This window comes from Artibeus jamaicensis, unplaced genomic scaffold (assembly GCF_021234435.1).
Source record: "Artibeus jamaicensis isolate MK-2021 breed Jamaican fruit bat unplaced genomic scaffold, CSHL_Jam_final contig_373, whole genome shotgun sequence".
NCBI classification, from domain to species: Eukaryota; Metazoa; Chordata; class Mammalia; order Chiroptera; family Phyllostomidae; genus Artibeus; species Artibeus jamaicensis.
The window spans coordinates 4,750,121-4,777,247 of NW_026521807.1; the positions used below are offsets into that span (position 1 = coordinate 4,750,121).

The 27,127-nt window shown below is 37.8% G+C and overlaps 1 protein-coding gene across 3 annotated transcripts in view; it reads left to right on the plus strand.

Moving 5' to 3' along the window:
- The window catches only part of MSH3 (mutS homolog 3), a 139,305-nt gene that overhangs the window by 72,067 nt on the left and 40,111 nt on the right, over positions 1-27,127 (plus strand). For all 3 annotated transcript variants that reach the window (XM_037159290.2, XM_037159293.2, XM_037159291.2), the window contains exons 14-18: positions 9,714-9,901; positions 10,578-10,746; positions 16,070-16,134; positions 20,296-20,412; positions 25,466-25,573. In XM_037159290.2, the coding sequence (XP_037015185.2) occupies positions 9,714-9,901; positions 10,578-10,746; positions 16,070-16,134; positions 20,296-20,412; positions 25,466-25,573 (647 nt within the window). The remainder of the gene's footprint in view (positions 1-9,713; positions 9,902-10,577; positions 10,747-16,069; positions 16,135-20,295; positions 20,413-25,465; positions 25,574-27,127) is intronic.

Here is a 27,127-nt window from a genome sequence, read left to right on the forward strand (position 1 = left end):
TGTTCTGCTTTTTCATTTATTTTGTTTTTTTAGATTCCATTGTTGATAGATATGTATTTATCACTGTTTTACTGTTTATATTTTTAATCTTCTTAAAGAAGACCCTTTAACATTTCATTTAGTACTGGTTTGGTGATAATGAACTCCATTAGCTTTTTCGTGTCTGGGCAGCTCTTTATCTGTCCTTTGATTCTGTATGATAGCTTTGCTGGATAAAGTAGCTTTAGTTGTAGGTCTTTGCTTTTCATCACATTGAATATTTCTTGCCAGTCCCTTCTAGCCTGCAGAGTATTTTGAATCAGCTGACAATCTAATGGGAACTCCCTTGTAGGTCACTAACTGCATGACTTTGATTGCTTTTAAGATTTTCTTTTTGCCTCTAACCTTTGGCATTTTAATTATGTGCCTTGGTGTGGGCCTCTTTGGGTTCATCTTGCTTGGTACTTTCTGCACTTTTTGGACTTGTATGTCCATTTTCTTCACCAAGTTAGAAAAGCTTTTTGTCATTACTTTTTCAAATCGGTTTTCTTGTTCTCTCTCTTCTCCTTCCAGCACCGCCATGAGGTGAATGTTGGACATCTTAAACTTGTCCCAGAGTTCTCTCAATTTTTTTGATTCTTTTTTTCTTCTTGCTGTTCTGATTGGTTGTTTTTTGCTTCCTTATATTCTAAATTGCTGATTTGATTCTTTGCTTTACCCACTCTACTGTTGACTCCCTATAAATTGTTCTTTATTTCGATTGTCCTTCAAGTGTATCCTTCATTTCTGACTAGATCTTTTTTATGCTGTTGAGGTTGTCGTGAAGTTCCTTGAGCATCCTTATAGCCAGTGTTTTGAATTCTGCATCTGATAGATTGCTTATCTCCATTTTTAGTTCTTTTTCTGATGTTTTGTTCTGTTCTTTCATTTGGATTATGTTTCTTTTTCTCCTCATTTTGGCAGCCTCCTTGTGTTTATTTCTGTGTATTAGGTAGAGCAGCTATATCTCCCAGGCTTGGTAGAGTGGCCAAATATAGTAGGTGTCCTGTATCGCCCAAGGTGGTTACTCAAGATGCGCCCATCATGTGGGCTGTGTATACCTTCCTGTTTAGTTGAGCCTTGAGGGCTGCCCAAGGTCAGCCACCCTCTATGTTTGGTCGAAGGTCACACAGCATAAGCTGCAAAGTGATCTGCAGATAGCTGATACTTGTGTTTGGCTTGGAGTTGCTCAGGTGAGACCAAGCTGCTGCTAGTGGCAGACCTGGCACAAGTTAGTGAGAGATGCTGTTTGAGAGAATTTAGGACAATCTGAAGCATGGGCCAAGACAAGCCATTGCTATGGAAAAGCCGTTGGAAATAGCTTGGGCAGTCTCAAATGTTGGGTGGGGCCACGCCTCAGGGAATCACCAGAGAGGAGCAAACAGTGATAGCCAGGTTGATGGAGTCTCAGAGCCCACCTGCCGGCTCTGTTGGGAGAGGGCCCAGGAAAACGGCCTCTTCAGCACTTCTGTCTGGCAGAGAGCTGCCCCCCAGCCCTCTCCCTGATGCCATACAATTCATTTCCTTCCTCTTTGTCTTTGATGCCTTTCAACCTGCTGCTCCTGCACTGGAGCTCAGAGGGATTGATTCCAACTAAGTCTGTCTGCATGGGCTTTTTAAGAGGAATTGCCTCGGATTCCAGCAGTTTCTGTCTTCCACAGCCTCAATCCCCACTGGTATTTATCGCCAGAAAAATTATGGAGACTTATCTTCCTGGCACTTGAAACCTGGGCTGGTGGGCATGTGTGGGGCTGGGATCCCTTTCTTGCTCCCGAGACATCCCTCCTGGGTTTTATCCAACACACATGGGTGTAAAACCAGCCTGTACCACATGTCTACCCCCCTACCAGTTTTGATACGGTTTCTTCTTTAATTCCATAGTTGTAGGACTTCTATTCAGCTCCATTTGTGATGGTTCTGAATGATGGTTCTTGACTGGAAGTGTTGCCTCTTTTTAAACTAAATTTGATGTTTATATTCCATAAGGTTTATGTATTTATAAAGTTTAAAATCTCTGGCTAAAGGTCATAATCTAATTTTAATTGACATATGACATATTATTAATAGTTTCAGGTGTACAGTATAATAATTTGATAAGTATAGAGTATGAAATGATTACCATAATAAATCTTAACATCCGTCATCACACAGTTACTAAGTTTTTTGTTATGTGAGAACTTAAAATTGTGTGGTTGGCATATAGTCGTGTATTAGTGTCCAGTGACCAGTGAAGTGATTGGATATTTACATACCTTGATCAGTACACTTAAGTCCAGTAACCGTCTGTCACTACGCGTAGTTATTGCAGTAGTGTTGACCGTATTCCCCGTGCTGGGCTCTACTCCACGGCTTAGTTATTTTGTAACTGCCAGTTTGTAACTCTTATTCCCCTTCAGTTTTTTTATCTACTTTCCCTGCCCTCTGGCAGCTATCATTTTTGCTCTGCTTTTCTGAGTCTGTTTTTATTTTGTTTTGTTTGATTATTTATTTGTTTTTTGTTTTGTTCCACATATGAATGAATTCACATAGTATTCGTTTTTCTCTGACTTATTTCATTTAGCCTAATAACCCTGTAGGTCTGTCCATGTTGTTGTAAATGTCAGTATTTCATCCTTTTTTAATTGCTGAGTAATATTCTATTGTATATACATGTCACATCTATTTTACCCATTCATGTACTGATGGGCACCTAGGCTGCTTCCGTATCTTGACTATTGTAAGTAATGCTGCAGTGAACATAAGGGTGCATGAATCTTTTTGAATTAGTGTTTTCATTTTCTAAAGGTGAGACCCAGAAGTAGAATTGCAGGGTCATGTGGTAGTTGTATTTTTAATTTTTTGGAGGAATCTTCATACTCTTTTCATAGCGCCTCACCAATTTACAGCCCTACCAACAGTGCACGAGTCCCCTTTTAGGATGATAGCTTAATTTAAGATCTACTCTCAGCAACTTTTGAATGCATGATACAGTACTATTAACTGCTGTGCTGTGCTGCATGTTACATCCCATGACTTACTTATTTTACAAATAGAAGTTTACCTTTGACTGCCTGCACCCATTTCACCCACTCCCACCACTGACAACCACTGTCTGTTCTCTGTATCTGTGAGTTTCATTTTGTTGTTGTTTGCAGATTTCAAATATAGGTGAGCTCATATGGTATAGAACTGAATTCATTTTAAAAGTTTCCAATATATTGAGACAGAATGACTTTTAGAGTTTCAGACACACTTTACTAAAGGAACTTACAACTTGTTCAGAAGCTGTTCCTTGTTGCTGTTTTAATGTTTACTGTTTTATGTTTAGTGTGCCTAAAGATTGGTTTGAAAAGTGAAGGTTAGAGTTGATACGGCCTCAGACCAAATCATTAGGAAGTCTAAAAGCTTTAAGCCAAATTTTTTAGATAGTTAACTGGTTCTTGGAACCCACCATCAAACACATGTCTGTTCTTTATCATTAGATTACTCTAAATAATCTTCTGCTGTATGCACCACATGGTGAGTGTTATCCTGGGTACAGGCTGTGCCAATTCTGTGAAATTCATAAAGTGGTAAGGAACATGGCTTGGATGTTGTGGAAGTGGAAAGCCTGGGCCATCTGGTTGTGTGGAAAGTGCCTTGGAATAGGCACACACAGGTATTTTTATGATGATAATAATAGAGGATCCCAAGTGGGCTAACCCTGAAATAAAATAAACACTTATTTTAAAGTACTTCAAATTCAAATCTTAGGAAATAGCATTAGTTGCAAGAACCAATTAACTTCACTCAAAAACTTTTTTTGTAAGAAAGTGACACATAACTGCTAAGGTTGGCAAATACACTAAAAGGATAATAGCACTTAGTAAATGTTGAAAGGACAGCGATTCCAGATTTTTTGCAAGTGAGAATAGTTTCTTAGTGAGACTGATGTAAGCCTGAGTCGGGTTTTCAGTCTGGAGCTTCGGCTCTGCCGTGCTCTGCTTGTGCATTTGTGGGTCTGTTCTAAGGCTGTTCCGTGGGTAAGTTTGCTGCCCGAAATGGGACTGAGCGGGAGAGGTTCCGGGAGCTGCTGCTTTACCCTCACACTCACCCTTCTGGCCGACCCATTGAAAGAAACTTGAACACAACCTTCCTTGGGCACTTAGGACTGGATTGGAAAGCACTGCTGGTTTTCGGTCTGCTTCTGTTTCTAACTTAAACTTTACTTCATCTCTGAGGTTGAAAAATCACCCCCTTCTTGCTTTAAATTACAATAATCTCATGTAGATTATTATTCAAAAATATTATTTTTAGTTCTTCTATTTTGTTAGAATGTATCATTAAGTGACTACTGGTCAAAACGCTTCTAGGTTCAGCATTTATGCAAACAGTCCAGCTTCCAATATGTCTCTTCCCCAGTGTACAGTGGCCTTTCTGGGGAAGAGGTGTTTTATGATGCACTTTTTTTTTTTTTTAAGATTTCATTTATTTATCTTTAGAGGCGAAGCAGAGAGGGAGAGAAACATCAATGTATGGTTGCCTCTAGTGCGTCCCCTGCTGGGAACTGGCCTGCAGGGGATTGGCCTGCGACCCAGGCATGTGCCCTGACTGGGAATTGAACCTCGATCCTTTGGTTTGCAGACCTGTGCTCAATCCACTGAGCTACACCAGCCAGGGCTATGATGCACTTTTAACTAAACTCTTGTTTAGTTAAATCCAGTCCAGTTGATCCTAACTTTATTTTCCTGCATAATTACTTTATTCCTTATACTTAATAATTGTCTAAGTATGTTTTTAGCATTAGAACATTTCATATATACTACTTATGTATACTTACCATTAACTCAACCCTAAATCTTTTTTACCTCGAAATACTTATTTTCATGAAATATTTTATTCGTTTTACTTTCTTGAGCTTCCTGACCTGACCCGGCCTGGACCAGTGGCCCTTCATATCTGTTATGCAACTACCTTCTTAGATTCCCTTTATTTTCCTTGAATTAAAATTTCAGTTTTCTGTATTTCAGGTCTTCCTCTTGGTTTCTTTCTTCTTTTTGGTGGAATACATTCTCTGGAAGCATTCTGAGAAAGGGTATTAAAAGTAAATATTTTGAAATGTTGATATCTGGAAATGTCTTTTATTTTCTCCTTTCACGTTTTTTGGTAGTTTGATCGGGTATAATATTCTAGACTACAAATTATTTTTCTTTGGAGTCAGAAACATACAATGGGGTAAAGACAGTCTATTTAACAAATGGTGTTGGGGAAATTGGATAAATATATGCAAAAAAATGAAAATAGACTGCCTTCTTACATCATACACAAGAATAAACTCAAAATGTAATGTAGACTTAAACCTAGACTTAAAAACATAAAAATTCTAGAAGAAAATATAGGCAGTAAAATCTTACACATTTCTCATAGCAGTATTTGCTCTGATATATCTCCTCTGGCAAGGGAAACAACACGACAGAATAAATGGGACTACATCAAACTAAAAAGGTCAAAGGATCCTTGGTTCGATTCCCAGTCAGGGTACCTGCCTGGGTTGTGGGCCAGGTCCCTGGTGGGGGGTGTGTGAGAGGCAACCACACATTGATGTTTCTCTCCCTCTCTTTCCCCTTCCCTCCCCCTCTCTCTAAAAATAAATAAATAAAATCTTTAAAAAAGCCTTTTGCACAGCAAAGGAAACCATCAATAAAATGAAAAGACAGTCCAGTGAATGGGAGAATGTAATTGCCAGCGATACTTGTGATAAGCGGTTAATATCCAAAATTTATAAGGAACTTATAAAACACAAAAAGTATCCAATTAAAAAACAGGCAAAGGATCTGAGTAGACACCACTGCAAGGAGGACATACAGAGGGCCCATAGACATATGAGAAGATGCTCAATGTCACTAATCATCAGAGAAATGCAAATTAAAACAAGGAGATACCATCTTACACTGGTCAGAATGGCCATCATCAATAAATCAACAAACAACAAGTGCTGGTGAGGATGTGGAGAAAAGGGAACCCTTGTGCACTGTTGGTGGGAATGCCGACTGGTGCAGCCACTGTGGAAAACAGTATGGAGTTACCTCAAAAAGTTAAAAATGGATCTGCCTTAATGACCCAGCTATTCTGCTTATGGGACATATCTGAAGAAACCCAAAACATTGATTCAAAAGAATATGAGCACCCCTAAGTTTACTGCAGTTTTATTTATAATAGCCAAGATTTGGAAGCAGCCCAAGTGCCCATCAGTAGATGAGTGGATAAAAAAAATTGTACTGTGCCCTGGCTGGGTAGCTCATTTGGTCCCAATATGCCAAGGTTGTAGGTTTGATTCCCTGGTCAGGGCACATTCAAGAATCACCCAGTGAATGCATAAATAAAGTGGAACAACAAATCAATGTTTTTTTTTTTGCTTTGTTTTTTAAAGCTATGGTACATTTACACAACAAAATACTACTTGGCTGTAAAAAAGAAGGAATTCTTACCCTTTGTGACAGCATGTTGGGCCTGGAGAACATTATGTATGCTAAGTGAGATAAGCCAGTCAGAGAAAGATAAGAATTGTATGATTTCACTCATATGTGGAATCTTATTAGTAAAATAAACTAACAAGCAAAATAGAAACAGACTTATAGATAGAGAACAAACAGCTAGTTGTCAGAGGGGAGAGGGGTTGTGGGACTGAGTGAAAAAGGTGAAGGGATTAAGCAACAAACAAAAACCCATCATAGACAGGTAACAGGTGATTAGCAGAGGAAAAGGGAGGTGAGGGAGGTAGAAGAGGGTATTGGGGGGATCAATGCTGATGGAAGGAGATAGGACTTGGGGTGTGAACACACAGTACAGTACACAGATGATGTGTTATAGAATTGTACACCTGAAACCTATATAATTAACAATGTTACGCTAATAAATTCAATAAAAATTGAATAAATGTTTTCCTTTGAAGTTTGTCACTCCATTGTCTTCTGGTTTCTACTATTGTTGCGCAGACTTTTTTTCCCCACCCCTCTGGCAATTGGAAGTTTTTTTTTTGTTGTTCCCAGTGTTCTAAAAGTTCATGATGATTTGTCTTGATTTCGCTGTATTTTCATTCATTGTATTGGGCCATTTCCATATGGCAACTTAAATCCTGACGTTCTGGGAAATTTTCCTGAATTATTTTATTGATTATTTCTTTCTTTCTGGTTTCTATTATTTGAGTTAATTAAATCTCCTGAACTGAATATCTGTCTACCTTTCTTCTGTATTTTCCATCTCTTTATACTTTTATTTAACCTTCTTTGGTTAAGGGGGATTTCATCACTTTTCTATCTCTTCTCTTGTTTTTCATTTCTACTCTCACAGTTTAGTTTTTCAGAATCTTGTTGTTCTCTTAATGTTTTTATTTCCCACAGCATCCTGTTTTTGTTTCATACTTGAAATATGCTGTTTAACTGAGTGTATTATTATCATTATCATTACTATTTAGAATCTTTTTCTCATCTACATAGGCTCTCTTCCCGTCAGGTTTTATTGATTGATTGTTTTGGTCTTTGCACTTCATACTAGAATTTTTTCATCTGATGTCTGACCATTTTATCGAGTGGAGGATGAAAGTGCCTACAGGAAGGCCTTTGTAGTTTAATGTTACTTGCAAAATATTAGGTGAACTTTAGAGTGAACTAGCTGCCTCATTTATTGGGAGAACTGTGATGGTGTCTGTAGAGTTTTCTTCTTAGGCTTGTGAGATTCCCCAGAGACTCTTTCAGCCTCCTGACTAGCTAACAATTTTCTGGGAGCTGGATGGGGACAACGGGGAATCTCAGTTTTCAGTTTGCAACCTTCCTTTTAACCCCCTGCTGTTGGTTGTACCCTCATCCTTCATGGTGCACGAGGTTGGTTTAGGATAGCCTGTGTTTTACCTTCTCCAGAAACCAAAATGATTCTTCTGTGGGGTGGAGGAGTTGTGGTTGCTCAGTGGCATGGAGGGAAATAGGAGCTGGAGGGGTTTAATTGCTTCTTAAATCATCTTTAGCCAATTCATCTTTACCTGCCTCCCCCCAACTTTCACTTCCAAAGTTAATTTGTGTCCCCAGTTACTAAGTATTTTAGGATTCTTGGTGTAACTCAGGTTGGGTCCTAATTGCCCTTATGGCAGGGGTGGCAAACTCATTTTCACTGGGGGGCCACATCAGGCTGATTGTTACCTTCAAAGGGCTGAAGTAACTTTATAAATGTACACATGGATATACATGTGTTTGTAAAATTACATGTACATTTTATACATGTATCTATACATATATGTGTATAAATGTATGCATGTGTATACATGTATTTTTAAAATTGTATAAAATTGTATATTTATACATTTATAAATGGTATAAAATGTATATACATGTATACATTTATAAAATTTTATATAATTTGTATACAATGTATACAAATTATATAAAATTATGTTTATAAATACAATTATAAAATTGTATAAATTTAGGACTGTATAAATGTAACTACTCCTTCACAGTTAAGGAGTTGAAATCACATTCAGCCCTTTGAAGGCAACTGCAAGGCTGATGTGGCCCCCCGGTGAAAATGAGTTTGACACCCCTGCCTTAGGGCCAGTTTAAGATTAAAATACATTGAGTCTTCTCAGTCAGTTACCATTCACCTTTTTGCCTTACAACTTCTTAGATGATGTTGCTGTTGTCTTTTCTCCTACTTATTCTTGTGGTGCCATGCCTTTTTAAACAGTCTTTGACTGTAGTTTCAAGATAGAGTGAAATTAGATGCACATGTTTAGCCCACGGTCTCGTTCAGAAGCTCCGGTGTAAGAAGTGCTCATGCCCACGTGGAAGGTCACAGCAGTGCACAGGGGCGTGAGTGACGCAGGGCGAAGTCATCCTGTGCCCTCCCTACACACCCACTGCCCGGAGCGGTCACCGCTGTGGCCTTCAGGAGGTTTTTATTTACATTTTTATAATAATGCATGTTATTTAAAGATCACAATGAATTTTACTGTATAAACATATATGGTGTATATATGCTATGTATATTTAATATATGTTGAAATTATGGAGTTCCATATCAATTTGTACATCAGTTATGTGTACATGTCTGAATTTTTAAAACTGTTTTAAATGTACTTTTTCTAAAATCTCATGCTGGATATTGGCTTCTTATTCATCTTTTAATATTATTACAATATTACTATAAAACTACTGTATTACAATTTACTATAAATATTCAAATATACATATTTTCACTACTTGTTATAGTATATTTTTAGTTTAATTCTTAAAAGTATAATTGCTTAGTTGAAGGATATGTGTACTTTTTTTTATCATGATGATATGCCACATTGTATTTCAAAAAGGCTCTCTCTCTGAATAGTATATAAAAGTGTCTTTTTTTACATCCTGTGTGGCTTGGTTATTATTAAGCTTTAACATTTTTGGCATTTTGAAGAGTGAAAAATGCTATCCCCTATTTTTAATGTGCTTGTCCTGATTATATGTGAGGTTAATCATGCTAGTTGGACATTGTTTTTTTATGAGATGGATATTCAATTCAGTTAGCCATTATTTTTTGGATTATTTATCTCTTCCATGTCAGAAGGTATAAACAATAGAAATAAACTAGTGTATAGAATAAATTAAAATTTTATTCTGATTTTAACTTTAAATAGATCACGAATTAGATTTTTATTTTCATGTATGATATGCTATTTAGGTAAAATGTATTTCTATTTTCAGTGTTCCACCAAAGAATTTTTCTTGATCGTCAAAACCCTTTGTCACCTGAAGTCAGAATTTCAAGCATTAATACCCGCTGTTAATTCCCACGTGCAGTCAGCCTTGCTCCAGACAGTCCTTTTAGAAGTCCCTGAGCTCCTCAGTCCAGTGGAGCATTACTTTAAGATACTTAATGAACAAGCTGCCAAGTAAGTAGCAGATTCTGAGTTCTTTCTTTCCAGCAGTGCAAGTCTTAATTTGCTTGTCCAGTGCATTGGCCATTGATGTGTGTGTGGATTTTTAAGCTTCACTGAAAGTAGTGGAAGGAATTGCATGTGGACTAGAGTTGTGACCGGGTACTAAAGGCTCTGTGTTACTGCTGGAAGTAACACTTTGCTGTGTAAAATCTAGGCAGTTCATCACCTAGTGCTTGCTCAGGTATCGGATGATGAAAATACGGAGTCCAGAAAGAGCAAGCAGAAGCAGTACTCATTTGCTAGAAATCCAGAGAGGGTCTGCCGTATATTTGTAAACTGCCAAAGCAAGGTTATCCCTCAATAAGTAGTCATTCTATAATTCATCCCCCAAAGAACTCTATATAAAAAAAAAGGATTTGACAGTATTTTATGTTTCAGTTTATTTTCTGAATAGGCAAACAACAAATATTTAAATTTATCCCTTAGTTTTACCATTGGAATCATGAACTTGGAAAATGAAAATGATGTTAGGGTAACTTTATCTGTCTTAAAAGAAATTAAGAAACGTATCCATAAGTATTTAGTGGCAGTTTTCCATTTTGCGTTTTCATTATGCTGTGAAAAATAATTAATAACTGGTATAAGTTATATGCTTCAATGTATATATTTCCTTTTTTTCCTTTTTTAGAATTGGGGATAAAACTGAGTTATTCAAAGACCTTTCTGACTTCCCTTTAATAAAAAAGAGGAAGGATGAAATTCAAGGAGTAACTGACAAGATCCAAATACATTTGCAAGAAATAAGAAAAATACTGAAAAATCCTTCTGCACAATATGTGACTGTATCAGGCCAGGAGGTGATGTTAAAATTTTTATTTGCATTAGTTTTTCTTGGTAAAAAAGCTGTTTTAAAATATAAATAAAAATATGAGGAAAGGATGAAACTTTTTTTCATATTTTCAGTTTTATTCCTTAGAAATTTGTAATACCTTGTTTTACTAAGGATTATTTTAATACATATTTTGTTTGTTTATTTATTTAATAAGTATTTTGTTTGTTTATTTACTGTAGTAAATAAACTTGGTAAAGTCATGCAACTTAATATTGCATGTCTTTTAATATTATCTGTTGAAATTAGGCTTTAGATCCCTGGTTGGGTAGCTCGATTGGTTAGAGCATGGTCCCAATGTTGCCAAGGTCTGGGTTCAGTTGCAGTCAGGGCACCTACAAGGTTTAATTGTGGTCAGGGCACCTACGAGGAATGGATGCCTAAGTGGTACAACACATCGATTTCTCTCTCTCTCTCTGTTCACTCCCCTTCCTCTCTCTCCCCCAAATCAATTTAAAAAATCATATTGTAGAATCTTGATTATTGTAAATAGTAACTTACAGAATTAATTTACCACAAATCTAGGAGAGAGAAGTTAGTCCTTGACCCTGTGCTTGCAGATGATGAAATGATATCACACAGTGACTGAATGGCAGGGCATCCTTTGAAGTGAGGAGTTTAGGTGTTAAGAAACAGAAAAATAAGAAGTAGAAAAATAAAAACCAAAAACTATAGTGAAAACCTACATTAGTGAGTCTTCCTTGGGATTTTGGTGCTGTTTAGAATGTGTTTGTTATTCGTACCTCTGTTTCAAGGTTGATACTAATTCTGGATGAGAACCGTGAAAAACTGCGCTTTTTAAGCCGGGTTGTTCCTTTTGGTCCTCTTCTGAGTCTTGAGGCAATGCCTCTTCGGTCTTTGTTTGATAAAAGATAAAGGTTCTGGTGGAAGAATTTCAGAAACTCTTCTTTGTTAAAAATAGCAAAGGAAGATATTTGTGAATAATTCCTATAAAGTGAACATTTTATTGGGGATTTTAAAAGTAGATTTTTGTCTAGGAGACACCAGCTTTCAAATCAAATTTTAGATATTTACATCACTTTGTATATTTAGCCAAAAGATTGTTGATTTATGTGAGTATTTGAAATAAGCAACTCTGTAGTAAATTATAATATTTATTAGTGTAATGCCATTTAATAGACCATTGATGAAGTCAGCCTGTCTTCTGGGCTGAATTTATTAAGATGTGATACTCAGGCAGACGTTTTACGGTGTGCTCCACGTTGTGCTCTGTGGAACAGAGAAGTTATTTGGCAGTATTTATATTTCGTTTTTCCCCCTGAACAGGCAAATACCAAACATTTCATTGTATGTCTTGGTTGTACCATACAATCACGACCTTGCAAAGTGACAAGTGACCTTAGTGCCACTATTCTGGCTATTTATATTGAAATGAGATGATCAAAACTGCTCAGTGGCATTAATAAGAGCTATTCAGTAGAGAAGCGATGGCCTGAAACTGCAGTGGGGAAAGCTGAGGTTTGGCACCCACACGCCGTGCGTCCTGGAAGGGCACCTCTGTCATGAGGCTGCTGTGAAGACCAGCTGTGTCGAAATACGTGGATGTGCTTTCTGATCATAAAGCACTACACAGATGTTACTCATATAATAATGATAGAAATGTAGTTACCCTTCATCAACCACTTGTTAAAGTCTAGATGATGCTGGGCACTTTGCGTACATTACCTGATTTAATCGCGGTAACAACACAGGAAGGGGTTACTCCAGTTTTGCTGGAAGGAAAGCTGGGGTAGGGAGGTGAGTTACCCTAGTCGGGAGCCCCGTCCACCCCAGTCCTGCCTGACTCCAGTGTTTCTGCCTCGTCCTTACTTCTCTCTACTCACAGATGTTACCTCAAGGGATTATCAGTGTCAGGGATTTCATTTGATAAAATACAGACGTTTTAGAGTTCGTACTGTTCAAACCAAAATAAAGCTTAAGTCTTGAGAAGACAGTCCTCGATTCAGTTGATAGTTTTCAAGGAAAAATGATCAGGAATTCATAAAGGATACTGAATTAGTTATTCTTTATCAGCATAGCATTGAAGTTTAAGAAAAGGAATGGAGATGAAGTGATTGGATTACAAAAATTTAGGGAGGGAGGTAAATTATCTTATAATTAACCTTTACTAGGTTAAAGTGATGAATTTGAAGTAAGAAATTTTCTTAGTATTAACAGTAGGATTTTTAAAAACCTCGAGAATTTTAATAGTACAAATTAATGTAGAATCACTGTTATAACATTTTTGAGAATCAATGATTCTTTTCATTTAAATGAATACCAAATGAATTCTAAATATTCAGCATTGTTAGATGTGTTAAAATTTGTGCTAAGGGTATCAGCAGATTATTTTGAAAGACTGAAAGCACTAAGAACAGACTTCATCAAATATGCTTACCTCTGAGAAGTGAAGGAGGGAGGGGGTAAAGCCCTTATTTTATGGACATGTGTTTCCATTTTATACCCTTTTTTTCTCTCTGAAGTTTTACTTCTATACAATAACTTCTGTAATAACTTTTATAAGCCTATTTATAGCAGTCCCACATGGTACATGGATCTTATTATCACTTAAAATAGATAAGTAGACAAACTGTCAAGCCAGGATTACTTCTGACAACATTCATTTTTCACCGCTGTTCGCAGTTTTTATATACTCATTAGGCTACCGAGCCTTATTGACTATGGTGCCTTATTGTCTGACTCTGACAGTGTTTGTTTATAAGGAAATGATGAAAGCAGAAACTGACATAGCTTTGCATAGTTCACTGCTTCTGTGATAGTCTCTCATATTTCAGGTATATAGAGAATTCTCTCCTAACTACGAATTAAATATAGAATGGATGTGGGGTGATATTTAGATTTGAGGCAATATTCATAAGTATTATTCTTCAGGAAAAGGCATTTGGGAGAAAGTCTTTAGAAAATTTGTGCTAATTCACAGCATGCAGCCCATCCAAGTACTTGCTTAGTGTGTTTAAGAGGCGGAAAGCATTCTGTTAAATCTTACTTGTATATTAAAAAAATAGTTGAAAGTTCTTGAGAAAGAAAAGGGGAGAGGGTTGGGATAAGGGTGGTGTTGGGGAAAACAGAAAGCATTTCTAAGGTAAGAACTGCAGCTGACTTGGCGGCAACGCCAGCTCAGTGGTGCCGCGGCCACATTGGAGTAACAGTCTCTGATGTGTAACCAGGGCAGAACTGCGTCCAGGAGGAGCACGTGCAAGATTGCCAGAATGAATCAAGGCAAACTTCTCACACCAGCACCTAAGAAGCAAAGTCAGGAACTGCAGAGCAGGGGAAGTTGCTCTGAGAACTCTCAGATTTCTGAAATATATGTTAATTTCCCACTTTAGTTGGTTTTCTTTTCTCTAGCAATGAAGTCTTTGAACAAGAGGCCTCTATGTCCATTCTTAGAACATTTGTAAAAGGCAATAGAGAATTTCCTCTACCATGACCAGTGTAGAAGGGGAAAAAACTGCTAGTTGACAACAATTCTGAGGAGAAACACAGGCTGAGAACCCAGGACCATTGAAGGAAAAAAAGAGAAACACAGACCAGCAGCACCTGGAGTGACCCTGGGGTTTAGCAAGCAGGGGTCCACGCAGGCTTTCCTGACTCTCACCCTGTCTTCCGTCTGTGTTGGTTGTGCATGTGGCTTGCTTGAGGGCTCTGGTCCTTAGGGTAGATGCTGGACATTTTGAGATTGAGGAGCTCTGCTCCAAAGTGTTCGTGAGCTGCTCCAGAGGGCGGTGACCAGTAGCAGTTTGTAATGTGAATAAGGTACAGATTCGAACCCGCGCTGTCATAGCGAATTACTTCAAATTACTTACGCAAACCAGCCGAGCCAGCTGCCCAGGGACCTCACTGAGGCAGTTTGTGCTTTTTTCCATAGTTTCTACCGTCCATTAGTCACTCCGGTGCAGCTCTGTGTTAGGAATTTTGATCTAGTGAGTCTTCCTCAAATGTCAGTGATCCATTGTATCCCCAGATTTTTCAGTTTGCCTTTGGTGTAGGTAGTTCTTCCCAGAATTATTTTATCAAAAGAATAATATGTGTTCTTGTAGAACATTTAAAAACAATACTTAAGCAGAATTTTTTTAAACATAAAGTGTTTTTATCTTTCCCACCCATGATGTTTATTTTGTGTTTTTTTACCCTTACTTTTTGTAGCCAAAGTGGACTTTTTGGACTCTGCACTCTTAACTGCTTAACTAGGTGTAGCAGATTTGATTGTTAAATCCTCTCTATACAAGAGGACATCATTATTACAAGATTTTTGCTAAGAATGTACATTCTTAAAATTAACTTAATTCTTGTGATAATTAATGTAAAAGGTACAGTGTTTCCTCTGAAAGAAAAGTCAACTCAAAAGCCAGGCTAACACGATTAATAACAAGCATATTGTAAATACCTGAAATGTTATACAGCTGATTGGTATAAAGAGGGTGCTCCAGCCATCTCAAAGTCAGTGGTGGGCACAGAGCTTCTGAGTTCCATGCTGTACAAAATAAGTTCATTCGTTTGAATGCAGCATTGAATTTCACTGCAGTAATATAGGAATGTGAGCAGGCAGACGAGATGATATATAACATGCTAAAAATGAAAAGTGTGAAGGAAGAGCTTGGTTTCGTTTGCTTCCTGGCTGGTTTCAGAGATGCTGTCTTGTAGAGAACACAGTCAGGTCTATGAAGATATGGTTCATAGAAGTGGACACTTAGCTCTCCTGGGAAGAAAGGCCTTCCTTGGTAGGTGGGGAAGTCAGCGCTTCCTCGCGAGCACAGTGTTAAAGGACGTGGGTTCCTTGGACACGGACCATGGGAGTGAATCCTCTTCTGCTCAGAGTAGGGGAGGGACCGTATCGCAGGCTTGTATAGTGTTCCTAATAATTGAAAAGCTAAAAATTTTCTGTATTTAAACATTCATTGTTATTACTGAGTAAAAGAATTTTTAAGATAAGTGTGTACTAATAAATGATACAGATCATTAATGAAAAAAATCACCATTTGTAGTATGCACACAACAGTATTATAAACATGAAAGTGCCAGAGTTTCTCCTTTATTACAAACGTATTGCTCAATATGAATTGTACTTCATCCCAAATAGTAGAATTCGAATTAATAATATTTGATTGCATGGATATATATAAACTCTTCCAAGAGCAATACTGGATTTATTTGAATTCTTTAGCATAGTAACTTACTATTTTAATTAATATTTAGCATAATTTTGAGGAAGCTTTTAAATTTAATTCTTAATCATTTAAATACCTAATTTTTATTTATATTTATTTTAGTTTATGATTGAAATAAAGAATTCTGCCGTGTCTTGTATACCGACTGATTGGATTAAGGTTGGAAGGTAGGTTTAAATATATATATAATTTATTTATTTTAATTTTTATTTTATTGATTATGCCATTATAGTTGTTCTATCCCCCCCTTCATTCCCCTCCACCCTGCACCTCCACTCCCACCATTTCCCCCCTTTAGTTCATGAACACATGTCTCAAATTCTTTAGATTCTGTATTTCCCACACTATTCTTGCCCTCCCCCTATCTATTTTCTACCTACCATCTATGCTACTTATTTTCTGTACCTTCTCCCCCCTTCTCCTCCTCCCGCTCCCCTGTCGCTAACCCTCCATATGATCTTCATTTCTATGGTTCTGCTCCTGATCTAGCTGTCCTCTTAGTTTGCTTTTGTTTTAGGTGTGGTTCTTAATAACTGTGAGTTTGCTGTCCTTTCACTGTTCATGTTTTTTATCTTCTTTTTCTTAGGTAAGTCCCTTTAACATTTCATATAATAAGGGCTTGGTGATGATGAACTCCTTGAATTTGATCTTATCTGAGAAGCACTTTATCTGTCCTTCCATTCTAAATGAAAGTTTTGCTTGATAGAGCAATCTTGGATGTAGGTCTTTGGATTTCATGACTTGGAATACCTCTTTCCAGCCCCTTCTTGTCTGTAAGGTCTCTTTTGAGAAATCCGCTGACAGTCTGATGGGAACTCCTTTGTAGGTGACTGTCCCCTTATCTCTTGCTGCTTCTACGATTCTCTCCTTCATTTTAATCTTGGCTAATGTAATGATGATGTGCCTTGGTGTGTTCCTTCTTGGGTCCAAGTTCTTTGGGACTCTCTGAGCTTCCTGGATTTCCTGGAAATCTATTTCCTTTACCAGATTGGGGAAATTCTTCTTTATTATTTGTTCAAATAAGTTTTCCCCTGGTAGCTGTTCCTTTCCCCCTTCTTGTACCCCTATAATTCGGATGTTGGAGCATTTAAAGATGTCCTGGAGGTTTCTAAGTCTCTTCTCATTTTTTTGAATTCTTGTTTCTTCATATTTTCCTGTTTGGTCATTTTTTCCTTCCTTCTGGTTCACTCCCTTGATTTGAGTCCCAGTTTCCTTTTCATCACTATTGGTTTCCTGTGCAATTCCCTTCATTTCAATGAGTTTAGCCTTCATACGTTCCTCTAATTTGTGACTAAAATCAACCAGTTCTGTGAGGATCTTGATCACCAGTGTTTTGAACTGTGCATCTGAAGGTTTTGCTATTTCTTCATTGCTTAGAGTTATGGGCTCTGGGGCTTTGAGATCTTCTTGAGCCATTTTTGGTCTGTTCGCGCCCATTAAGTATGAGGAGTGGAGCCTTAGGGGCGGGGCAGGGCCACCAGGGTGGGGTAGCTGGGTTGTGACGCTGTATGTGGTGACGGGGTCAGAGTGGGGAAATGGTGTCCCTCTCTGCTGCCTCCCACTGCTGGGGCTTGCTCGGTCCCGTCTCACTGCCCACTCCCTCACCGGTCTGTCTGCGCAGGAATGCGCCACCACTGTCAACCCGCTGCCCTGCCCGTTGCTCACTGGGTCGGCCCATTGCCACCCCACGCCTGGGATCCACGCGCCTGAGTCCGTCTGACTGAATTTTCTTGTGCAACCCTGCTCCACCAGCTGCTGGCTTCGCCCCTCTTACCGGTCAAGCTGAAGAATTCATTGTTATCAGACTTACGAAAAGTTCAATTTTCTGTGTACTGGCTGTGTTTTCTGTTGCTAATTTTTTGTTGTCTCTAAACTTGGTTGTGTGAGAAAGCACGGCGTCTCCACCTATGCCTCCATCTTGGCGGAAGTTCTAAAAATATATATTTTTAAATTAATATGAATGATAATGGCATTTGTAATCTGTGTTCTACTGACTGATAATAACCACATCCTTGCCATAAGATGCCATTCTTACCCTTCAGTTTTTTTTAATGGAACTTTAGCCAAAGAAAAAATTATTTTTAAATCTTTTTATTATTAATTTAAAACATTTCCCAAAGGGCATTTTATTAGTAAACATTTGTTTTCTTGATTTGTAAATTGCTGTTTTATTTTTTGTCTCAGAGTATACTTTAAACACATGAAAGAAAAAAGTCGAGGAACCTTCAATTCTAAGATTAATTTGGTTGCTTGAATTTCTTGATGAATGCAGTACTTGTCATTTCTTTTGTGAAGCTGAAATTTCATTTTCTACTTCATTGAGCTCTGCATTTCTTTATTCTCAATGCTTTCCGTGGCTCAGTTATACTAGTTCATTACATCTTTTTTTTTTTTTTGAGTTATATCATGAATTGATGAAAATAAATTAGAAACAAAATTAGAGAACTACGTTGAGACTCTGCCTTTTTCCTTGGTTGGGCAAAGAGGGGATTTAGAGAAGTGGTATTAAAGAAGTGTATCCTCCTGTGAGTAGTATCCTGTGTGGAATATTTATTTCTACTGTTATTAATATGTTTGCATGAATTTGAAATGAAAATGTTGCATTTGCCTTAGGTAGTAGCTTGTACTTAGGTAGAGTGACTATAGCTGGTGACGGTATGAAAGAACTCTGTTAAGAATAGACAAAAATCTTGACACAATTATTAATTTGTCATTTTAATTAAAAAGTTATTATCCATTTCCACTATCAAAGGATGCTGAAGACACAGTTGTGCATTTCTGTAACTCTAAATGCCATCCTTTTTTCCCTCTATGATACCAGAAGCTACAATTGGCATTCGAGTATTGTTCATTTTAGGAGATGCTGTTTTCTTTTTGCAGGCATTTTTTCCCTTTATTGACTTTTGTCCTGTACTAAAGCTAATGAGTGGAATTATGCTTTATGAAGAGAGATTACTAGAAATCATGTTAGCTTATGTAGAACAGTAACTGAAATGTCTCACTAAATGGTTTTTTTCAGAAGGGAAACAACTATGATAGATACGTTTGCATAAACAGCTAGATGACATCATTTGAAAGCAACAGGCAAGGCATCAATCAGTACCAGCATCTTTTGAACATTCAGTGATGTAAATTGAAAGAATAAGATGGTTTGGGGAAGGTTCATTATAATTTTTAATCTGTTGTTTGGCCATTGGAGTCCTGACAGGGATAGGCTAGAATACCATTAGTTAGATTTTTAATGTGAAAGGGTTACCCTTAGTCCATTAACTTGCCAGATTACAGATGATTGTGACAGTGCATTGCAGGGGTGGGGAGCTAACAGAGTACACTCTGTCATCACCTGCTTATCACTCAGCCCTGACCTTTCTTTCTTGAAGGTCTCATCATAGTAGCATCATTCATCATAGTAACAACATCAACATCAGTGACCACCACCATGACCATCACAGAACGAGTCCTAATGTTGAGTACTAATGATGAGGTGCTGTTACCCATTATCTGTTTGATCCTCTCAGCAGTACCTATGAGGTAGATACTATTATTATGCCCATTTTATGGATGAGGAAAGTGATGGGTAGAGGTCATTTATATTTGCCCAAAGTCAGTCCTATAGCGAACAAGTAAGTGGCAGAGTTGGGCCTTGGCCCAGGTTCGGTGACTGGGGAGCCATGGCGTCCCCCACTCCACTCTACAGCTTCCCGAGGAAGCAGAGATTCTGCGCAAGCTCAGGGAAGGAGCTCACGGTATTCCTTTCTATACAGGGTCACTGGGAATCTACAGTTGGGTCATGAGAACTCTTTGCCTCCTGAATTAATGCATTGCTATTCTTCATAATGTTTTATATTTTTCTTTTTTCACTGACATGCTTAAATGATAGAGAAAAGCATAAAATATAAAGAATTATATGGCCTTCACTAATGAATCCACCTCTGAGCTTTGTCAGGACTTTTTTTTTTGGCAACATTTGCTTCTGATCTTTTTTTTTTTTTTAAGCACTCATTTTCATTTAGTACAATTTAAAGAAAAAAGCTTTCTGCATATGAAATAAAAATTCTGAACTTTGACTTTGCCATATGGGTGTAATTTGAAATGCATTTTAAAAGCTTCCTGAACAAAGTCCTATGAACTCCAAGTACTTTATTTACAACAAAGATCTTTGGAATCAGTAGGGTTCAGGGCCGTAATTAAAGAATGTTTTTTATTTACAGCTATTTACTTTCAAGGTTCATCAGAATGATAAATAACTACTTTAATTTTTATGAAGAGATGGCATTATTAATTTCTTAGTAATCTTGATTTCCTATTTTTGTTTCCCCCTCTTCTAGCACAAAAGCTGTGAGCCGCTTTCACTCTCCTTTTATTGTAGAAAATTACAGACGTCTGAATCAGCTCCGGGAGCAACTAGTCCTTGACTGCAATGCTGAATGGCTTGATTTTCTAGAGTGAGTTTACAATGAAAAATGTAATCTGACTTTTTGCTATGAGAAATAGACTGGAAAGTCTTTGCACCAAAAAGAAAAGTAGAGATTACTGCTTGTGACCTGCCATCGAATAGTTGAGTACATGTGTTCTCTGGTTTTGTTTTTAATCCATTGAAATGAAAGCTTGTCTTGAGTCTTTGGTGAGAGACCAGGTATACTGTATTGTTACTGTTCTAACATTTTGTTGCTAAGGATGTTTAATAGAATCATTTTTATGAAATTCACCTTGGACTTTGTTTACTTTTTTTTTTAAAAGGCTTAACAGTTTCAGAGTAGAAGTATGGGTTAGTTGTTTTGTTTTCTTCCTAACTTTTTATTTTGAAAAAAATTTAAATTTATGCAAAAGTTGAAATGAAGACCTATGTACCCTTCATCTAGAATTATGAAGTGTTAACATTTTGCCATATTTGTTTTACGTCTCTCTCATACACCTTTTTTCCTGAAACATTTGAAAGTAAGTTTTAGATATCATTAACACTTCACCCCTAAATACTTAAGTATACATTTTCTAAAAATAAGGACATTCTGCTATAAATCTTAACATCATTGTCACATCTAAGGCAAAATTACTATTAATTTAAGAATATATTGAATTACTTCCCTCATTTTTCAATAAAAGATCCAGTGGACTTTAATACACTGCATTTGGTTATTCTGTCTCTTTAGTCTGTTGGAATCTGGAATAGTTCCCCACCTTTTTGTTTTTTATGATACGAGATTTTTTGGAGAGTACTTGCCATTGTCTTAAAGCATGCCTCATATTCTGGATTATTAATAGCCATGTTCATTGACAAGTTTAAGTCAGCAGTGTGCTGGTAAATGATTAGCATCTGGCTCACTGGAAGGGTAGTAAGTGTGCGTGGTGTCTGCTGACTTCTGCAGTGACTGGTTTGAAGCTGCTGCTGGATGGGAGGTGGGAAGAGATGTGCACAGTTGACTTCCATGAGTCCGTGGACACTGGCTCTGAACTGCTGCTCGTCCAAGCACTTTAATATGTAGCACCTCATTGTTCTTCCCGAGAGCCCTGTGCATGAAGTATTATTATCACCCCCAGTGAAGGAAATGATATGCAGGCATAAGAAGTTTGCTCACAGGTTGAGGGTTGGTGCCCAGGTTCAAGCCCAGGGTATCCGACACTAGGGTCTGGACCCTTTACTCTCAGGCTATCAAGGCTGCACATGATGAATCCACAGTCATCTCTTTAAACAGAAACCTCTCTGTTAGTCTTTCTCTTTAAAAACTCAAATAGTAAATATTCAGCGAGTTCCCTCACAGAGCTTTATATATATAAAATAACCAGTCTGACAAATGAAAAAAAATAAAGAACAAAAAAGGATACTGTGTGACAGTTTTTAAAATGTTGGTGTCATCTTTTTGCCCAGAAAAGTGTTGAATTATAGGACCAGAAAGAGATTGTGATTGACTTATCCTGAGTCTGATGAGGTTATCTTGACTCGGAGTCTTGAACCCAGGGGTGAAAATTTGGTTTATTCAGTTCCTTTCTCAATTAACTTTCAATTTCCCATTTTAAGGCTTTTCAGGGCCCTTGAGTTTCTTAGATCTTTCGGGTTTTCCCTTAGTAGCGTCACCTAATACATGAAAACTAGACTGAAATGACTTCTTTCAGGCTTCAAGGGCCAGGTTCTAGGCTTCTGGGATTTGGTGAGGTGATTCATATTCATCCTATTCATAGCATACATGATTTTATGAATCTGGATTATGTTATCCCTACCATTATTCTAGACTAAAGAAAGTCCAGGTCTTCCAGGCTAAAGACTTGGGCATTCTCCTTGATTCTTTTTTCCTTGTTGTCCCTTTATCCATTATCAGATACCTGCTTGCCTTTTTCCCTTTGGAATATCCCTTTGATCTGCCCCTTCTTCCTCTTTCCCTCTGTTAGCCACCATTACCTCATACCTTTCTTACTGTATCAGCCCTCTGCCTGGGCCCTTATGCCAAAATAATTCAGGAGAATTCTACTTTCATCGTATCATCCATCTGATGTAGTTCAGAGGTGCAAAGAGTGAGCCAACGTTAAATGTGACATAATGAGGTTATGATACTCGTGATACACTGTTAACTGAAGGATGCAAAACAATATTAAAGTATGATACCATTGTGTGCGTAAATCACACACATGCACAGCATGCAAATCTTTCTGTTTTTAAAAACAAAATACATATGCTTATTGTTCATTTGTTTATATTTTGGAGAAATGTCTATTCACATATTCATATGTGTGTATATATAGTCTCAAATATTAATTGATTATTTCTGAATGGAAAGCTTTCTGGAGATTTTAATTTACTTTGCAAATACATGATTTCAGAAGTTTTTATAATATCCATATATTACTTTAAATATATTAAAGTTTTATCTTTAAAAGAACACTGACTGAAATTTAGAGCCTTTGCAGCCAGAGCTCCCGCTTGTGAACAGCACTGATTATTGTGTCAACTATTGATCAAGGTGCCAGATGGTATGAATACAACATCATTTAAAGTTTGTGAACCTCAGCGAGCCTAACGTCAGAGGACTGATGACCAGCTCTGCTGGTGTGTGTGTCTCTTCCTGAGCTACTCATCGTGGTGCACTAGTCACATTACTTTAGATCAGAATACTTCAAGAAATCAAGAGTGGAAGAAATTCGATGACTGGAGCACCTTCTCAAAAAAGTCTCTTCTTTTGTGTGCTAGAAGATGGGCTGTGGATATTGAATAATCTTCTCAATCACAAATATTTTAAAGATTGAATTATAATGTCTTTCATATAGTAACTCAAGCAAAAAATCAAAAGTATTTTCCATTTTTTAAACTTCAGATATCACTGAGCAACATCTGTCCTAACAATTTTAGAACCCAAGTATCTTCATTTGCTTCCCATGGGCCCAGCAGGATCTTTCGACCAGAAATTAAATGATAGCACTTTGGCTTCATCCTTAAGTTGGCTGGTGGTTTAGTGATAGAACTGCATGTTGTTATGACATATGCTCAATCTGTCAGATTGTTAATCTGCATTTGCCCAATTTTCAGCTGGTAATTTTACAGTCTTTGAAATTTGGCAATGTTTGGAAAATAGATAAGTAACAAGAAGTCAAAACAAGGCTTCATAAGAGTTATGATGATGTTTAAGATCATCATTTTTTATTTTATTCATGACAATATATTCGACATAAGAAAGAACATTATTGTCCATATCAAAATAATTACCTTATCCTTCCCTGCTTTTTTTTTTTTTTTTAACTGAAATGGTCCCTATTGAGAACTATGTCACCCATTTCAATTCTGGAAATTTAGATTATCATTAGGTACAGTTACCCTTAAACTGGGCAGTAACAGATTGGGGTTGTGGTGGTAAGACCTGAGAAGGATGGAGTTAGAGGAAGAAAAAAAGGACTCTGTAAGTGCCAGAGGCCATTTGACACTCATATCCACAAAAAAACAAGGGCAGAAATATCGAGTGTGGCTGCTCTCTGGCAAAAGAGAGTGTGCCGGGACAGGGAGGCCCAGTGGGTCAGTGGTAGGAGCAGGGGACAGAGTAGGCACAGTCCAAGGGGTTAGTGCATCGATAGCTCAAAAACTGATGCCAGGCCAGGACGGAGCAGGCACAGTCCCTGGGCAGCCACCACAGGAATGTTAGGTCCATGCAGCATGTGGCATCTTCAGAAATAAGAGGCATTTTTAAGGTGGCAGCTGAGTGTGGCCTGTCAGATGCCTGGGGGGGCCAGTCTCCTTTGTGTTTGGGGCTTCACACGACTCTTCACACAGCTAGTGGGGTTCATGTGATTTGTTTTGATGGACTTCAATTCAGTGGGAAATAGGTAAATTACATTCATTATGTTCTGTGTACTCAAAGAAGTATAAAATATACTGTAAATACACTTTTTAATTCGCAAATAGTTAACAAAAATAAAGCTGGATACTTAAAATGTTTTTACTATCTGAAAAAAATATTTACGTAGAATACTTCTCTAATGTTATGAGAAAGATCAGAAATGACAGATTCTAAAAAATTCAATACAGTGGTAATATAGGAATAACTGGTCTCATAATAGCTTAATCTGGATATCCTTTGCAGGTTATGAAGCACTCCAAAAACTTTTTAAGAACCAAACAGACTAAACCGAAAGTCTCTGAAACCCACAGTACAATAGAGAAATCTGTTCTAACAGAAGCATTGGGCATAATGCTCTCTTTTGGGAGGGAACATTATTTAGAAGGCTGTAAAGGAAACCTGTGCTGCGAGATACCAGGGTGATTTAAGAGAGGGGGGGGGAACACCTGTGTACGTTCTTATATTTTTGTCTGAATGATTCTTTCATTAAAGACTTTTCGAAGCTTCTAGACCATTAGCTATTTAATTAGCCAAAGATTCGAGGCAATGACCATTATCTTTTAAAGACAAATCATAAAAATAAATTTCTGTATGCACTATTAATAGGGTAACTGCAGATCACTGAGAAAAGTACTTTTCTTCTTACTTGCCTTCCAGGTTATGGACTAGATGTTAGGGCTGTAATGATAGGTAAATCAGATGGATATGGACTCCACCATGGAGAATCTTCCAGTTCAGTGTGAGAGCAGAATATTGAAACTGTTACTCCTGGTTTGCATGATGCCATGAAGGAGAAGCACCGAGGGAAGCCGGCCCCTCTGGGTAGTTCGTGATGTCAGTAAAGCTGAATGAAAATGACCCCTGCATTTCACTCGTTGTGTCTAAATTAAAATGTCATGGAGAGATGAAATGTACAACGTGTTATTAAATAGTAGACATTCTTGTATAAAACGGTTCTATGTATATATAATTCTATCCAAATGAAACAACGAGAAGCCTCCGTAATCAAATTATTATATTAAATAGGGAAGTAGTTCCATGTAATTTCTGTCTTTCTTTTAACTGCTAGTTATGACTGGCCATTTTGTTTTAGCTTATCTTAGCTAATAAAGTGCTTACTATACAGCTTTGAGAAGCCTAAGAAACCACCGTTGCTCACCTTTTCCTGTTGCTTCTGTAGGCACTTCAGTGAACATTATCACTCCTTGCATAAAGCAGTGCATCACCTAGCAACTGTGGACTGCATTTTCTCCTTGGCCAAGGTCGCTAAGCAAGGAGATTACTGCAGGTAATTATATTTTTTATCTCTCCCCTATTTCAATGCTTTAGGTCAGATGACATTATTCAATCAGTTTTAGTGTCGTTATTATAAAATACTGAAATTACTCAAATATGTTGGACTCTTGGTAAAGCTGAATGTCATACACATAGCTTGATTTAAAATTAAATTCCTTTCTTCTTTGCTGTATCACTAAATACAATGAAAGCAGGTGTTCACTATAACACTAGAGATGAATGTTACATATTTCAATTTTTAAGTTTATGTGGTAACAGTTTATAAAGGTGCAGTCCTGCCACCTGTTACTATTCACTTAAGCACTTTACAGTGTATTTAACTTGATAGAAGTCTCCTTAAATATCGAAGTCAGATGTGTGTGACACTCAAGGTGTCAGTCATCCTGAGGCTGACTGCTCCCTATTGCTGTCAAATTACTGTTCCTTAAGTCCAAAGCCTTAAACTTGAGCCAGTCTTTCTACTCTATTCTTTGTCCTTCAGGCCCACTGAGATTGGGGTTAGGGGTGGTGGGAGGTGGGTCCTGCCGTCCAGGTCCTCTGGATGTCTGTCCTGTTCCCGTAGCTTTTTTGGGCAGCGATCTAGGTTCCCAGGAGTCCAGGCCGCCCTGTTCCCACGGTGGCTTGGTGCCTGGGCCCACCCCTGGGGGAGCTCTCTGGGTGGCTCCACTTCTGTGCATAGGCTCGCTCCTGAGGGAACCCCTGGCTGGAATTTTGTGCCAGTGGCATTCTTGGCTCTCAAGGGCATTGCCCTGTCTGGGCTCTCTGGGTCTCTTTTATAAGAGTACTGTCCCATTTGTGAGGGCTCTGCCCTTGTGACCTGATCAGCTTCTAATATCATCACATTAGACATTAGGTTTCAACATAGGATTCTTGGAGGGAGGCACAAATGTTCAGTTTGTGGCCCAAAGGCTCAGTCTTTTCATATCCCTAAGAAACATTACGAAGTATTTAATTTGCTGGCTTATTATGAGGACCGAACGAAAAACACAGAGGAGATGTCTGTCAGTGCCTGTGGGCACACAGAGTTTATTAGCAGAGATGCTCTGCTGTTCATACTTCCTTCATGTCTTGCTTTCCTCTCTGGTTTGTACCAAATACCTTTTTTAACATTTAAATGTCCTGCATGCCTAGCACAGTACCCATAGTGGTTGTCAAAAATTGTTAGTTTAATATAAAGCATGTATTTATTTGTGGGAGGAGAGTTGAAGGCTATGCCATTTATGGGCTGAGAATGTGCTCGGTTTGCTGTTTTGTTTCATTTCATTTCGTTGTCCATTTACGCGTTGAGTGTACCTACAGTGTCAGGCACAATAGTTTTGTTTAAAATAGGATCTTTGCATTTTCACTTTCATTTCTTGTCACCTCAGAGGAGTCAAACAGATTTGCCTAATCAGTCACCTATAGGCATTTTAGAACTCAAATGCTACATTGTGGTAAATGGAGGAAAATTATATTCTATTCCTCATCTATAAAAATGAGATATATGAATTTACTCTAGCTGAATCTAGTTCTGGAAAAATGAGAGTCACTCTTCAGTAGACTTGGT